Here is a 16,149-nt window from a genome sequence, read left to right as displayed (position 1 = left end):
ACGAGAGTTTGAGATTTTACTTCAATATCTTCCGAATTTCCTATTTAGATAAAAATAAATAGATTAATTAAAGTTATACCTAAAATTATAGAGCATGATTCATAATTTTTTATTAAAATAAAATAGCTGAAGATTGCTACTTATTATTAAAAGGAATTCTTAGGCAATAGTGGGACTAAATTTATTTAATTTTTTATTTGAATTCGTGTATAAATAATATTAGGAATTTATTCTTTCTCGTATAAAATGGTTTAATATTATAAATTAAAGAGGATGGTATGCACCCAAGAGTTGAGGGAAGGTGGATGTAATTTAGTCTGCAACCAGACATCAGCATTGTGAAATTAAAAAAAAAAAAAAAGGAAAATTACAATAAGTAGTACAATCCTAGCAGAAATAGAAAAGGAAAAGATATTAATAGATAAAGAAAGAAAAAAAGCAGAGGGGGTAATATTTATAATGTATATCCAATGATTGGAAAAGATTGGGTGTCTGAAAAGCAAGAAACAAGATGACACGCGCGAGTTATATTTATATAATCAAAGAGGGAGGGGGGGGACCACGTGTCTTATATGTTTGGCGAGAAATGAGCACGTGGCAAATGCAACATGCCTCTGCACGTGAACTCTGACGCTTATTCTCCTCTACTCACGTGATATTCTTATTCTATTCTATTCTTCTCCTTTCTACTTCAGTCCCCCACTCGCCCTCTTACTTCACGTCCACTTCCAATTTCTATGATACTCTAAATGTTATATATTATTATCTTCTTTTTCTTTTTTCTCTTTTATCGAAAGTGACCCGTATTTTATCCATTTATCTGTCAACAATGTTCACAATTTCTGATACGGAACAAAACCTTTATACCTGACTCTTTAAACTTATATATATATATATAAAAAAAAAGGTAAATTTATTCTTTCTCGTATTGTTTTATCCTATCTTCACTTCTGTTCATGACTAATTATATATATATAATATTTTTTTTATTAATTAATAAAATAATAAAAGACTATAAAATTTATAAAAGATAGTTGAAAACATTTTAAAATAATAAAACATATAAAATATTAAACATTTTATAATAAAATATAATTAATTTTATTTTTAAATAGTAAAAAGATAGCAATGATTTGTATGATATGTATATTATATACAACAGATACGAATATTGCAAAAAGCTGAAAAATCAATAGTGAGTCGAGTAAAAGGGAATTGATTTCTGTATAGAGAGATGAAAAAAGGGGGAAATGTTGCAATTTCAAAAAGAGCATATTGCATGAGATGCTTCTGAGCTCTTTCCCTGATGCAAGAGATCTCTGTCCCTTATCATCATGTCAATGTGCTATCCATTACATTTTTCTCATCAACTTTCTAATGTTTCGAATCTTAAATACATCTGATCAGTATGACAACTCCATTTTTATGCCTATTCTAATTAATTTAACGGTCACAATAATTCTAGTACAAAACCCAGTGGATCCACCTTTTCAATTATTATTTTTTCTTGCTTATCAGTAGTTTTAGAATTTCCAATTCATTAATGATAATTGAGGGATGGCCGAGAAACTAATAAGTCTTTGTAATTGAAGTTAACATGCAAATCCAAGTGATACCCTTATTAGGTTATAGTTTCCTCTCTTTTCCTTTTCTTTTAGGAGAGATAATTAAGGTGTGATGCTGCTGTGCTGATTTCAATTCAAGATGGACTTGGGCATAGCTATATATGGATGCATATATGCTATCATGTCACAGAAACTTCCTTTACCATAGTGGATGTGTTGTATGGTTTCAGAGTGGGAAAATTCATTATGGACGCAACTTGGCCAGTGGTGGCGACACACGAGAAAAAAATGGAACAGGAACAACTAGTCACATGCAAGTCATACCATAAAAACACCTATAGTATAGTATAGTACGGACCACACCATTTGGAAAAATAGAGAATTAGTGATAAGGTAACAAAGAGAGATGACGAGGATTGTCGGCTGATGGATTCCTTAATTGGAGGAGAACACGTGGGACAGCTACCCACACACGTGGGGAACGAAACTCAATCATCAACCCACCGAGGAGTTTTCATTCCTGTCGTATCAGTTACTTACATTAAAAAAAAGATTTACATGTTAATTGATAATCACTTGAAATAAATAATATTGTTTATTTCAAAGAATTATTGTTTTATAAAGTGATTCATTACTAATTACAATGGCCTTATTAACTACAGTAATGAGTCAAACTTACCCTTTCTTTATGTTCTAATGACAAAAGCATATAAGAAAATTATTTGATTTTCTATAGTTTCTGTTTCCATTTAAAGAATCTATTTATATTATAGGTGACATGACATCAATTTTAATTGTTAGATGCATTCCCCCTGTAAAATGTAGATAAATGAAATAAATAGCGTGTTAGAAAGAAAGGGCAAAGGAGCGTGTATTGCGAGTGGGTTGAGGAGGAGGAGGAAGAAAATAGAGAGTATCCAATGATTGTAGAGAAGTGCGTGTCTGGTTGTCAAGAGACAGAATGACATGCACGAGTGTTGACATGGGACCACGTGTAGCCACGTGGGCCAACCCTCACATGTAATTACACGTGAATTCGTGCAGGTATCCCACGTGACCTCTTGGCCTTTATGTCTTTCCAATCCGTCCCTTGGACCCAACTTTGCACTCTCCTCATCTAACCCACACAAATATTCCCAATCTGCATAAATTCCACTACTTTTTTCCTTTTTCATTTTTTCCCAATGAAATATGAACTCTAGTAATAATAACGCATATGTTATAAATTATTTTTTTTCTTGAAAATTTACCCATTTATTATCTCTTTTTATTTAAAAGTAATTTTACAGATTTTGATTGAAACAAAAAGGTTTTAGCTTGTGAATTTGAAACCGGATTACAGGTATTATTTCGGGACTGAGATGATTAACAATCTACTTTTGTTGTTTTAAAAAGGTCAAAATAGGACAAAATAGGGGGTGAATACAACTGGTCATGGCTCAATGATTGGGTAGCAGCAGGTAATGGTGTCCAAGGGATTTCCAAGATTTATAAGACAACCACGTGACAATCATGGTGGAGAAAATGTTGATGATGACAATTGATATTACCATTTTTAACGGTATTGTGCTTCAACTATACTAATAATAATAATAATAATAACGTAATAGTTGCTTCTCACTATTTAGGTGTAGAAACAAACACAGGACAATTTATTCTATCGGTTATCATGCCTAGGCTTTGGGCCTTTTTCGGAAAGGGAAGAAACAAAATGACCCATGTGATTCATAAATTCTTTTTTTTTTGGGGAATTTTATGTTCTTTTTCCCTTATTTTTTTCAATTTTCAAATAAAAAACAAAAAAAAAAAGAATTTTGTAGCGGCTAAATTAATTTATTAAATAGCTATAACAATTTATAAAAATAAATTCGAGGGCCAAAGTCCCCATACCGGTAAATCTCTTTGACGTTACGTGTATATATATATAATTTAGAGTTTGTCATGATGAATTATTGGATTTGGAATTATACATTTAGAAAGTACTGATATTTTAAATTAAAATTTAACAGTGGAATATTTAAACCCTAAACGACCCCCCAAGCATTTTGTATCTTTTATTTATCATCCTTCACATTGCTTGATTGGTTTAGATTGATTTCATATTTGAATAAAGAAAAAGCAAACAGTTCAGGTGGAATCAGCAAATATTAACTGGGCTGTGAAGGGCAACTCTAGATTTAGCTTTTAAGCATGGGGAACATTATGATGTTGGGTGCACACTGAACCAAAATATAAAAGTATTGAAAGGATATATTTATGGGAAAATTTCAGGTAAGGATAGAAAATCAATAAACAAGTGGATCATTAATGGGCATTATGTAGAGTTAGTTGGAACTCTTATTCTACTGCTACTAGTAGTAGTAAATTGGCACATGAAAGGCGTGACGTTAATTACAATTTAGTGAAGTGCTTAACATAATTAGGAGCATCTGTTATTGGGCACTAAACGTTATTTTCAGGAATTTTGACCAATAAATGAAGGAAAATTAAATAACAGCAGCAACTACCACAAGTGAGAGAAATTTTTCCCACAAAAAAAAAAAGCATTAAATTTGGCATTGAAAATTGCCTTTCATAAATGACTGGGCATTTAACATTTGCATGTTCCCTCCATAGGCAACCCATGCAATCAATTACCTTCCACCTACAGTGTAACCTATCCTACCCTATCTAATCTATCTTAACCCCTCCCCCCACTACATCTCTCCATTGAGCCCAGTGCCAATTCATCACGCGCTCTCTGCCCATGTCTGTTGTCATTAATATGGCCTAATGCATCAACAGCCCCTTCAACTTATACCTTTTATTCAGATGGCACCCTAAACTAATTATTTAACTACTTATATTATATTTTTTTTAATGCGACCCAAGTGAAGCTTTAATTGACCCAATACATATACTATAAAGTCCTTAAATTTTTTTATAATTATATAGTTTCCCCTGTAATATTTTTTATATACTGTTAGTTTAGAAAATGAGCTGACTAGAAGTTACGAGTTGAAGGGGCTGTATAAGTATATTGCATTTGGCCTGGTAATGCTTTTTATTATTAATGACAAGGAATGTGATTCACATATTTCATTTGCTGCGTGATTTTATTTTTATTTTTATTTTATTTTATTTTAATGTTAGTAATGTTTGTAGAAAGGCCACACCCATGGGTCCCGCGATTCAGAGACGATGCTTTGCTGGGTATTGTCACATGATTAACCATGATGATCTGATGATTTTGAGGAGCGTGCACTTAGCGCGTGACTTGCAATGAACTTTCATAATCCCAGTCAACGGTCAGCGACCGAGAAAGCCGCTTTTTAGGCGAAGTTCATAAAGAACTGAGACAAAACAACACTTAACCCTAACCCTGGTTAAAAAGGAAAAAGTCTTTCCATCTCGGTACACGAAGCTTAATTAACCAGGGTTAAAACAAAACCATGGTAAAAAGGTAAAAAGAAGAGCAGAAGGGGGGCAATTCCATGAATAAAAATGATGATGTTGAACCAATAGAGGGGCACTGACACTAGTCATGATTGAATCTATACCCACCCGTCACTCTCTACTTTCTCTCTCTGTATCTTTATATATTATGGACTAGTCCCATCCTTACACTATACTGCTAAAAGCAAAAGGCTGTGACACCTCTGGCTACAAAAACTCAGCCATTTTCTACCCCTCTTTTCCCACTTTCCTTTTTTCTCAATCCTATAATAACACACACTATCCAATTCCCTGTATTATCATACATACCCAGAAAGAAAAAAGACGCTGGTTTTTGTTTCTCTGAAAGGATAGAGGAACAGAATCTTGGTTGCTTTCTCTTTGCGACGGCAAATGGAAGACAAAGATGATGGGCTGGGTTTGGGTTTGAGTCTGAGTTTGGGAGGTCAGGAAAAACATCAAAATCAGCCATCTTTGAAGCTCAATCTCATGCCGTTTCCGTCGCTCTTTATGCAAAATACTCACCACAGTACCTCCTTGAATGACCTTTTCCAATCATCTGGTAAGTTTTTATTCTTTTCTTTTCTTACATCTCGTCAACTTTCCATTTGCTAAACTAGTCACTGCAGAAATTTCACTATTTGCTAGATGCTCATATACACTTTTTTTCAAATTACAATCTGAGATGATTTCTTCACTCAATCTGATTGTTTCCTTAGAAACTAGAAAAGTCCATTAAAAAGAAGACGAACAGTAGTATTTAGAACTGCCTTTCTCGCTTTACTAATTATAAGGTTGCCACCTTTTGTTCTAATTCACGTTCAACGCATGACAGATAGAAACTCTGATACGAGGTCATTTCAACGAGGGATTGATATGAATCGGATGCCCCTCTTCGCCGATTGCGACGATGAAAACGGTGTTTCTTCGCCGAACAGTACGATTTCCAGTTTAAGTGGAAAGAGAAGCGAGAGGGAACAGATTGGAGGAGAGGAGATGGAGGCAGAGAGAGCATCATGCTCTCGCGGCGGAAGTGACGACGAAGACGGTGGCGCCGGCGGCGATGACGGTTCTAGGAAAAAACTGAGGCTCTCAAAGGAACAATCTTTATTGCTTGAAGAGACTTTTAAGGAGCACAATACTCTCAATCCAGTGAGTGGCATTTTGGTAATTTTATTCAATTTTGAAAATTGAAAAATTTAATATGATATGGTGAAGTGAGATGCGGTGGCTTTTGGTTACAGAAGCAGAAGCTGGCTTTAGCTAAACAGTTGAATCTCAAGCCAAGACAGGTGGAGGTGTGGTTTCAGAACCGGAGGGCAAGGTGAGACTATTTTTCCTTTCTTTTAAATCAATTTTTTGGGGTATTGCTGCCATTAAATTAATGAGCTTGGGCATAATGGTCTTTTCCAAGCGGCCCTGGATTTTATGTTCTAAGGTGGCGTCAAGTGCAATTTTCGGATATATAATCTTAAAATAAGATGAACAAGGAAAGAAAAAGATTTATTATTACCATTTTTGCATAAAGGCTCTTTAATGGCAAAGTTGCAGAGCTAACTGCTTAAGGGTATCTTTGCTACTTTAAGATTTCCTTTTATAGAACACAATACAGGAAAATTTGATGAAACTTCAGGTTGAGCATCTTAAGTCCAATTTTATTTTAAATATAATTTAAATTATATGGTTTTGATAGAAAACTGTACTTTATAATGTTAATGAGTGTTTTATAGTAAATTTACTTGGTGTTTTGGGTTTTCCCTGAAATAGCATTGCATCAAGGGGGGAAAAGAATACAAGCATTCTAATAATAATAATAATAATAATATTGTTTGTAGGACTAAGTCGAAGCAAACTGAAGTTGATTGTGAGTACTTAAAAAGGTGTTGTGAGAATCTGACACAAGAGAACAGGAGGTTGCAGAAGGAGGTGCAGGAGCTTAGAGCATTGAAGCTCTCCCCACAGCTGTACATGCACATGAACCCTCCCACCACACTCACAATGTGCCCTTCATGCGAGCGTGTTGCAGTCTCCTCATCGGCTGCTCCCAGCCGCCAACCACCGAATTCCCAACCCCAACGACCGGTGCCTGTTAAGCCTTGGGCAGCATTGCCTATCCAGCATCGACCGTTTGATACGCCTGCTTCTAGATCGTAGTTGTCTGCTGGAGATGGGGATCCTATGGATAGAATTTAAGTGCCATTTTGGGTCTATGCTAAAAAGGATGTGTGTGGAAGGAATATGAAAGAGGTGGTTTGGATGCAAATTTTGTATAGGATGGGACTTTAACTTAAAAGTCACAGAAAGTAGTAGTGTTTATAAACGGCAAAGTTTGATTAACTGAAACGATATGACAAACGAATCTGAATTTATCTTGGTTAGGATTTGATGTGGGATTTGACATGTAGTACTAGTTGGAGTACTGATTATTACAATGAAGGAATCAAACATTATGCTAAATGATTTTGTCATCTTTTTACTCTCCTCCTTGGTAGGCAACCTTTTTATCTAAATTAATTTAAGTTATTCTCCAAAGTGCGGCACTCTCCTGAAAAAAAAAAAAGCTGTTTTCTTTTACTTTAGAACCACATTGAGAATGCACCAAACAAGCCTGCTCCTTATCACAAGTTTCATAATAATGCCAGTAGGTGAAATCCCCAGCTAGCTATTCAGATGGGACTAAGATACTAGGAGATCCGTGGAAAGAAGCACCTATTCTGTACATCAACATGCCGCTCAGGCTCCAAAGAGTTGAAAAAAGTGCATTTAAAATAGCTATCGTCTGGTCTAATAATAGAGTCAGTAATCACTAATCAGTCTGCAATCCTTATTACCCCGTCGAGGAGTTTCTGCTTTGACGCCCTTTACCAGATGGCATTCGCAACGATTAAATAACTGAATCAAGTCTTCACTGATATCGATGATGATCGATATTCTTGTCACTGGATCCTATATCTCGTATTTATTGACCTCCCCCTCGTGATGAACTGGACCATATGCTAACCTATATACCACTTGCAACTTTTGAGGTCATTCAAAGACTTGATTCCTGTACTTCCCACAAGGTAGTCATAGCAAAAAACCCCACAAAATATTGGTAAAAACTTGAGGTGGAGTTGGAATCCCACCTCCCTCATCCTTGAGTTTAACACACTAAAAAAATATGGGTACCATCGACTGTTTTAGAAAAAGAAAAAGAAACAGAGCTTTTGCCTATTAACTCATGGCCATGACCGCTAGGTGGCTTTCTGCTCGAATCTGGGTATAATATGGCGGTTCCAAAAACACTTCCTCATATAAATTTTTATGGTGAAAACAAAAGGGGGAAACTCAAAACTATCTATGTTATGATTCATGAAACAATCGAGGCAACGTCAGATAAGAAATAGAGAAGATAACAATATGGTCCCGCAATTATCTTGTGAAGAAATTTGCACTTTGGATTACACAAATCAGAAAACACTAAACAATTACAAGAATCAATTTTGGATATACTATATATTTCATAATTAGAGCAAATAGCAAAAAAAGTAAAATTCTTATACAAACAAGATTTTGGAAGTATGAAATCAAACAGTATTCATAGTGTCTGCTAGGGCACGCAATATGCAACCCAAACCAGCTTTCTCTGTCAGCTTTTCATGTATACGGAGGCATTGGTCGCAAGTGGGCCGATCACCAGTAGACAAACCCCTGTAGAGGTACCTGTAGATCATGGGGACATATAAATAGCTGAATAAATTTGCAAAACGTTATATAAGTAAGGGGCAACTACAATTTTGGAGCATGATATTTTACACATGAAAGAGCTGATTAAAGTTGCAAATCACTGAAGAAGAGAACAATCAGAAGGCACACAAATTAGTTAAAGTTGATGCTCATCTACCCTTGTCATTCTCTTTTGCAGGAAAGGTTATAATCCTTAATATCCGATCAAAGTTTTGAAAGATAGTGCAGAATAACGTAGTGACAGAACTAGAAAGGTTAGGATAATCAAGGACAATTATGCATACATTTAAATCTGAAAATTCAGCCAAAGTCAAAACAAGCAAAAGCAGACAAGCCTCAGCTTTGATTTTCCTATTGAACTCGTTACTAATAGCATCTACTCTTTTGATATATGTGTCCTCCTAGATTAGCCGTCAAGGGCAACAAGAGTAGTTAAGGAGGGGATACACGAGGTGATTGATCCATTGATGCTATTAAGTAATCATGGACAAGGGGAATAACTGAATACATCAACTGATGTGCAGTGAAGACCGCTCCATAAACAAGTTCTAAAAGAATGATCAAATGATCATATCCCGCGAAATGAGGGACAAATCTGTTTCGTCCCCTTCTCTTTACCCTTTCACTTAATAGCTAAAAGTGACAACAATAGCAAATGACATAATGGTGCAGGGATTAATAACTCCAGGTATTATTCTAAATGAAACTATTGCTCTAAATGAAACAGAAATCCACCTAAGACAGCAATGGTTTTGAATTAGTTGTTGGCAACATTTTAAAGATCACGCAAGATTAAATATTGGCCAATAAAATCAGAGGAATCAAGTACAAGATTAAAAATTTACCAAGTCCTCAATTGATTTATCACATAATGTAAGCCCTAATTTGAACAACCAGAATCAGAACCGGAAGAGCTTATATAATAAAAAAGAAAAGAAACTAACTTCATGAGAATATCGTAGTACTCAGGATCCAAAGAAGAGAACATCCCATCAACATCTTTAATAGCCATGATGGCTCTATGCACCACTATCCAATTCGCAGACTGCAATTAAAAAAAAAAAGGGGAACCCTAACAAGTCAAGTTTGCATAAGAGCAGGAAAGAATGAAATTGGAAATGAAGAAGCTTGCCTTGCATCGCTCGTCTCTGGTGTTTGGAGGCGATCCTTCGAGAGCGGTTTTGAGAGCTTCCACAGGTTTATACTGTTTAAGTAAGCTTTCGATCTTTCGAGATTTGTGTTCTATTCTCGTAATTATCGCCTCTGCATTCTCTGCTTCTACGAATTCTTCCCTTCCAGCCATAGTACTGCACTCCCTATTTTTCTCTCTGCAAACAATTTCAGTCGTTTTGATGCCTCTAACGGCGCCGTATTTGTATCAACGTCCGATCTTTCTATTTAATCATTAGGATTGTGGGCTAAGCTCAATAGAATACTAGCTCAACCTTAAACTTAATTCAGGCTGAACGCCAAAGCTTCTTTTTCTTTTCTTTTTTTTCTTTTTTTTTTCTTATTTTTGTAATTTCGTTTCCTTTTTCCTTCTTTGGACTTTCTGCAAATCGCAACGTTTTTTTTATTGCACATCCTCTAGCTATGCAACCCCTAACCCGGGAAGTTGGATAAAACAAAATAAATTTTATTGGAAAAATGAAACATATAATAAAATAAGATTGTGATTTTATCTATTTATATTTTTATCTTTATTTAATAAGATAAATGGTAATATATATATATATATATATATATATATATATATAGTCTACAAGGTTCATAACTACTCTTCTTACTACAGGACGCTTACCTAGCCAACATTTAGATCCGGCTCTATCCAAATTTTTCTGATTCACTCTAGTATTCCCTACTTGTCCGACTGTTGCTGAGCAGTTTTTGAATATTAAACGAATCTCCTAGAAAATAATTTTAATATGGTCAATTTTTCCTCTTTTGCAATCAGTTTTACTATAACGCCTACAGCTCTAGCTAATTGTCCACCTTTTCCAAATGTGATTTTTATGTTATGTATGGCCGTGCCTAAAGGCATATCGGTTAAAGTAGACTATTCTTTTTTATCAATCAAAATCTCTTCCTAAACTGTATAAGCTTCTTCTAAAACATACGGCTTTTTGGGTGTAGATGATGATATATATACAGTTGGATCTTATATATCGTAAAATGAAAAAAAAGTACTACATGAGTGGATATATAGGAATCCAAATCTGCTGAATCGCTCATGTTATGCTCTTCTACTTCCCAGGTCTTTCCATTCCTTCATCTGGCTTATGTTCTTCATGTAGCATTTAGACCGAATGACTCTATGAAATTACGTTGATACTTCCACATATTAGGGGTAACGTAGGAGACATTTCTATTTTTCTCCGGGGAATCTTTAGAATTCCCATTGCTTAGCTTTCAATTCGCCTTTGACCATTAAATAAAATGTGAATAACTCGTCCTCCTCTCTTTGAAAGAAGGGGTGCTTCCGGTTTTGTCGGTGCTTGAAACAATTTTATTTTGTCCATATTACTATATCTCTAGAGTCAATAATTTTCTATAAGGAACTACTGAACTCAATCACTTGCTGCCATTACTCTTCAGTATATATATATAAATATATATAAATAAATTTCTAATATCTAATTTTTTTATATTTATATTATATTAATTTTTGACGCATAAAATTCTTATTTTAACATGCGTACTATTTTTGACATATAGAATTCAAGTTTATATATAATTCTATAATTTTTTCTATTAATTTTTTTTATTAATAAGTTATATTCTTAATTAAACACTAACTCTAGTCCTAAAAATAGCATATTAATTTTATTTTAATATTATATTAACCAATAAATAATTTTCTAATCATATAATGATACTAATTTTATCCTACAAAATAGCATATTATGTATACTTTATATTATATTAATTAATCAATTATTTTCTTAATTAGATAATAATTTTAAATTTTTAAAAAATATTTTTAATTATATTTTTAATATTATATTTAATAATAAATTATTTTTATTATGTAATAAATATTTAATTTTTTAAAAATAGTAATATCAATTATAGTATTAAATTATATATATTAATATTAATTAATAAATATTTGAAAAATAATTTTTATAATACTATACTAATAAAAATTTAAAATTTAAAAAGATTAAAGATATTTAAAATCAACTAGTTTGCTATTATTTTTTAAATTATTATAAATAACATTAAAATTAAATTCTTTTATTAAATTGTATCCATCAACTTAATTTTATAATCGAAATAATAATAACGGTCGTATAATACATGTGTAAAAGATTAGTGTGTGCTTAATTATTTACACATAGAATTTTTAGATGTGTTTACTTATTCATTTTAATATATATACTTATTTTTGGCACATAGAATTCAAGCTGATGCGTAATTTTATAGTTTTTTTATTAATTTATTGATTGACAAGTTATATTTTTAATTAAATACTGACTCTGATCCTAAAAAATAGAATATTTATTATATTTTAATATTATAGTAACTAATAAATAATTTTCTGATCAGATAATTATACTAATTCTATCTTAAGAAATATCATATATTAATTAATAAATTAATTTTATAATTGAATAAAATTATAATTCTACAAAATCATATTTGAAATCATATTTTTAATATTATATTCAATAAAAATCAATTTTTTTGATTATATAGAATTTTTTTAATCCAAAATAGTAATAGCAATTATATTGGTAGTATAATACTTAATTAATTAATAAATATTTTGAGAATATTTTTATATTTATTGTACTAATAAAATTTAAAATCTAAAAGAAATTAAAAAGAACATTTAAAAATAGTTAGTTTACTATTATTTTTAAAATATTATTAATTAATATTAAATATTAATTTTTTTATTAAATTATATCTATCAACTTGGTTTTACAATATTAATTATTTTAAAGAATAATATAATAATTATATTTTAATATTATATTAACTAATAAATTAATTTTATAATTAGATAACAATTTTAGTTATAAATTTTTTAAATATTATATTCACTAATTTTTTATTTATATAATAATTTTTAATTCTAAAAGAAGTAATAATACAAACTACATTAATAGTATAAATTTTGTATAATATTTAAATTTATTAATAAATATTCTAAAAATAATTTTATATTATTGTAATTTTAAAATAATATTAGTTAATATTAAATATTGAAAAATTTATTAAATTATTATTGTAAATTCAATTTTATAATCAAAATAATAATAATGGTTGTGTAACGCACAAGTAAATGACTAATATAAAAATAAAATTATAATATTCAATTAAATAGCCAAATTTTTCTCTTAATTTTCGCATTCTCTTTCTATTTTAGAAATAAAAAAATATCAATTATTCTTTTTTTATTTTCTCCACATCAGTTCTATTTTAAATTTTTTTATCAGTTAACAATTAATTTAATTTTTTTCTATTTATTTAGATACTATTATGCTTATTAAAATTTATTAATAATAACTTACTTTAAGTTGATTTTTTTATATTTTATAATAAATTTATTAATTTAAAATTAGTTTAATAATTTAATAATTATAATATTTGAAACTAAAAAATCTTATCAGTAAAGATTAAATTTAAATTATTATTTTAAAAATAAATTTTATGAATAATTATTATAATAATAATATAATTGAAATAAAAGAAATTAATTATAATATTTTATTATTTATTATTTTATAAAATAATTTAATTTAACTATCTCAAAATATATGCATATAGGATGGAAAATGCTGAATTATTCACAAGAAAGAATGAGTGGATCAAAATAGAAAAGATGGGAGAGCCAAAATTAAAATAAGTCACCGACTGGTGGTTGAATACTTAAACATTGATTTTCCTTTCTTTACAGTTTTGTTAAATACCCCCAAAACCTACAATTTCTCTCTGTAAACGAGACAAGAAATTAAATAAAAGTAAGGACAAATTTGTCTTTTACTGCAACGGTCATAATTACAACAACATCCACTTTTGAATATTGCACCTCCATCCTCACAACTTTTCTTCTCCCCTCCCCAATTTTCCTTCTTCTCAAAGTCTTCCTTGCTTTCTTTCTCCACCTTCTCACCCTCCCCCATTTTATGCAAAACAAACAGGAAAGAGAGATCTATTTTTGTTCCTCCATCAATGGCAGATTCGAGATCTTATAACCAGCCCAGTACTCACACAGTCACACACCATAAATCTTTCATTCGTATCATCTGTAAGTCTCTTTTCTTTGTCCTCTTTCTTATTGCTATTCCTTTATTCCCTTCACAAGCTCCTAACTTTGTCAACCAAACCTTACTCACTAAGTTCTGGGAGCTTGTTCACTTATTGTTTATTGGTGTTGCTGTCTCTTACGGCTTGTTTAGTAGCAGAAATGTGGAAGGGGAATTTGAAACCACCACCCAGTACTCTACTTGTGACTTTGATGATTTACAGTCATCTAATAACTATGTCTCTAGAATTTTTCATGTTTCCCCTATTTTTGAAAATGGGTATGAAAATCTGTCCGGGTCTGACGAGAAAAATGTTTACCATACTTGGAACTCTCAGTCCTATAAAGATGAGTCTAGTGTTACTGTTACTAATGGTAGTAGCTCTAGTATCGATGAAAAGAGAAAACATGGATTTATAGATCATGAAAATGGAAATGAGATTCCAGTCGAGCATGATGAGAATACTGGTGTTCAAACTTGGAATTCTCAATATTTACAGGGTGAATCTGTGGTTGTATTGTCTCAAGTAAACTATGAACTTGATGAATGGGGAAAACCTAGTCAGATAGCTGGTTGTAAACCTTTAGGATTGCCAGTTAGGAGTTTAAAATCGCGAATTAGAAACCCAGATACTCCTCATTTTAGCGATGGAAGTGAGTCTGGTTCAAGCTTGATTGGTGATTCTAACAGTTCCGGAAGGACTATGAATGAGAAAATTTTTGGTGATATGGGTCCAATAAACTTGGAGGAGAAGTTCAACGAAAATTTTGCCTTGCATTCTCAAGTTCCGCGGCGCTCTAGATCTGGAAGGGTAGAATTGAGGAATAAAGTAGGTCGTGTTGCTCCTCATCCTTCACATTTTAGGCCTCTTTCTGTTGATGAAACTCAATTTGAGTCTCTCAGGTCACAATCTTTCAGGTCCACAACTTCTTTCTCGTCTCAAGCTAGTTCAGTGTCAAATTCACCAACAATGCTTTCTCCTTCGCACTCTACTACTTCTTCTGATTCACCAAGTTCAAGAACGGAAGAATTAGGAAAAGATAAGGATTTCTTTCCTTCATATCCTCCTGCTTCCCAATCACCACAAACAACAAAGACTCGTGATGCTCCATTGAATGCTTTTCACTTGAGGAGGTATAGCAGTGGCTCTTTGTTCCAAAAGGATGCGCACAAACGCATAAAAGATGAGCCGAAAGATCTCCGTGGGAAGAGAAAAGATGATTTACTGAGAAGTAAAGAGGGTGGACAGGGTACATTGGAATCAGATAAGAAGCCTGCAATGATGGTTAAAGCTTCGCCAAGGGGAAAATCTGTTAGGACCATTAGAAGTGTATATACTGCGGAGGCAGCAACAGTTGGGGAAACCTGCATTGATGATCAGGCTGGAAAAGAATATAATGAAGCAATAGGTGAAAATATAGGGAAAATAGAAATGAAAAGGGAAGGATCTGGAAAATATGATGTGCCAACTGGCATGGGTAAGAAGAATCTCGATGGTCAATATGATGTGCCAAAGCCAACATTTGGAAAATATCAGATGAAAGAAAAGGAAGAACCTTTGGAGACTGTAACTGTGGAGGCTGAAGAAGACCCGCAGCGCGAGACTGATAGGAGTGGAATGGGCTCCCATGCAGATGCTGTGCTTAACCCTGTGAGTGATGCAGGGCATGACCCTGGTGAGGTTGATAGGAAGGCTGGTGAGTTCATAGCCAAGTTCAGGGAGCAGATTAGACTTCAAAAAGTGGCTTCTGTTGAAAGATCAAAAGGATTGCGATTGAGTGGTAAGCATTTAAGGTGAACCATATGTAAAGTCGAAATGTTCTGTAGGTATCTAAGTATACGAAGATGAAGGTGAACACCCTTCTAATTCTGTGTTTGAGATTTGATGTTCCGTCTCTTCGTAGGTAGATACAAAGTTATAGTGTTGGTGGAAGTGTGTTGTCTGTGTAATCACCAACTCTATAAAGATCCAGAGATTGTTTTTAGTTCTTCATTTGGTAAAATTGTCATACCTTCTACCTATTGTATTTCTGTTACACACGTATTTCATTCAATCTTTGCCACTAAAATGGCCTATTCATTAGTGTAAATACATTACTGATATGTCTTCTTTAACTTCGTTCTTCCTTGATCTTGCACCATATTTATAGTTTAATGCCATCTACAGG

The 16,149-nt window shown here is 32.6% G+C and overlaps 3 protein-coding genes across 3 annotated transcripts; 2 read left to right on the top strand and 1 right to left on the bottom strand.

Moving 5' to 3' along the window:
* Window positions 1-5,134: 5,134 nt before the first annotated feature.
* On the top strand, window positions 5,135-7,468 carry LOC8265803 (homeobox-leucine zipper protein HAT3). Its single transcript, XM_002511562.4, has 4 exons — window positions 5,135-5,562; window positions 5,836-6,152; window positions 6,245-6,324; window positions 6,836-7,468. The coding sequence occupies exons 1-4, from the start codon at window positions 5,394-5,396 to the stop codon at window positions 7,152-7,154; spliced, it is 885 nt and encodes a 294-aa protein (XP_002511608.2). The 5' UTR covers window positions 5,135-5,393; the 3' UTR covers window positions 7,155-7,468.
* A 943-nt stretch (window positions 7,469-8,411) lies between these two features.
* Window positions 8,412-10,291, bottom strand: LOC8265802 (actin-related protein 2/3 complex subunit 5A). The gene is made up of 3 exons (XM_002511561.4): window positions 9,859-10,291; window positions 9,671-9,771; window positions 8,412-8,702 (listed from the first exon to the last, which is right to left on the bottom strand). Exons 1-3 carry the CDS (start codon window positions 10,027-10,029, stop codon window positions 8,567-8,569), a joined length of 408 nt encoding a protein of 135 aa, XP_002511607.2. The 5' UTR covers window positions 10,030-10,291; the 3' UTR covers window positions 8,412-8,566.
* A 3,466-nt stretch (window positions 10,292-13,757) lies between these two features.
* On the top strand, window positions 13,758-16,096 carry LOC8265800. Its single transcript, XM_002511559.4, has one exon. The coding sequence runs from the start codon at window positions 13,908-13,910 to the stop codon at window positions 15,777-15,779; it is 1,872 nt and encodes a 623-aa protein (XP_002511605.2). The 5' UTR covers window positions 13,758-13,907; the 3' UTR covers window positions 15,780-16,096.
* The last annotated feature ends 53 nt before the right edge of the window (window positions 16,097-16,149 follow it).

This window comes from Ricinus communis, chromosome 1 (genome assembly GCF_019578655.1).
Source record: "Ricinus communis isolate WT05 ecotype wild-type chromosome 1, ASM1957865v1, whole genome shotgun sequence".
Taxonomy (NCBI): domain Eukaryota; kingdom Viridiplantae; phylum Streptophyta; class Magnoliopsida; order Malpighiales; family Euphorbiaceae; genus Ricinus; species Ricinus communis.
This window is presented reverse-complemented; position numbering and strand designations above follow the sequence as displayed.

Excerpts from the sequence above, each read along its gene's own strand:
- LOC8265803 (XM_002511562.4), top strand. The coding sequence starts at position 5,394 with ATGGAAGACAAAGATGATGGGCTGGGTTTGGGTTTGAGTCTGAGTTTG. Across the intron at positions 6,153-6,244 it reads AGCACAATACTCTCAATCCA|AAGCAGAAGCTGGCTTTAGC; the intron begins GTGAGTGGCATT and ends TTTTGGTTACAG. Across the intron at positions 6,325-6,835 it reads TTTCAGAACCGGAGGGCAAG|GACTAAGTCGAAGCAAACTG; the intron begins GTGAGACTATTT and ends TATTGTTTGTAG.
- LOC8265802 (XM_002511561.4), bottom strand. The coding sequence starts at position 10,029 with ATGGCTGGAAGGGAAGAATTCGTAGAAGCAGAGAATGCAGAGGCGATA. Across the intron at positions 9,772-9,858 it reads CCAGAGACGAGCGATGCAAG|TCTGCGAATTGGATAGTGGT; the intron begins GCAAGCTTCTTC and ends TTTTAATTGCAG. Across the intron at positions 8,703-9,670 it reads TACTACGATATTCTCATGAA|GTACCTCTACAGGGGTTTGT; the intron begins GTTAGTTTCTTT and ends CATGATCTACAG.
- LOC8265800 (XM_002511559.4), top strand. The coding sequence starts at position 13,908 with ATGGCAGATTCGAGATCTTATAACCAGCCCAGTACTCACACAGTCACA.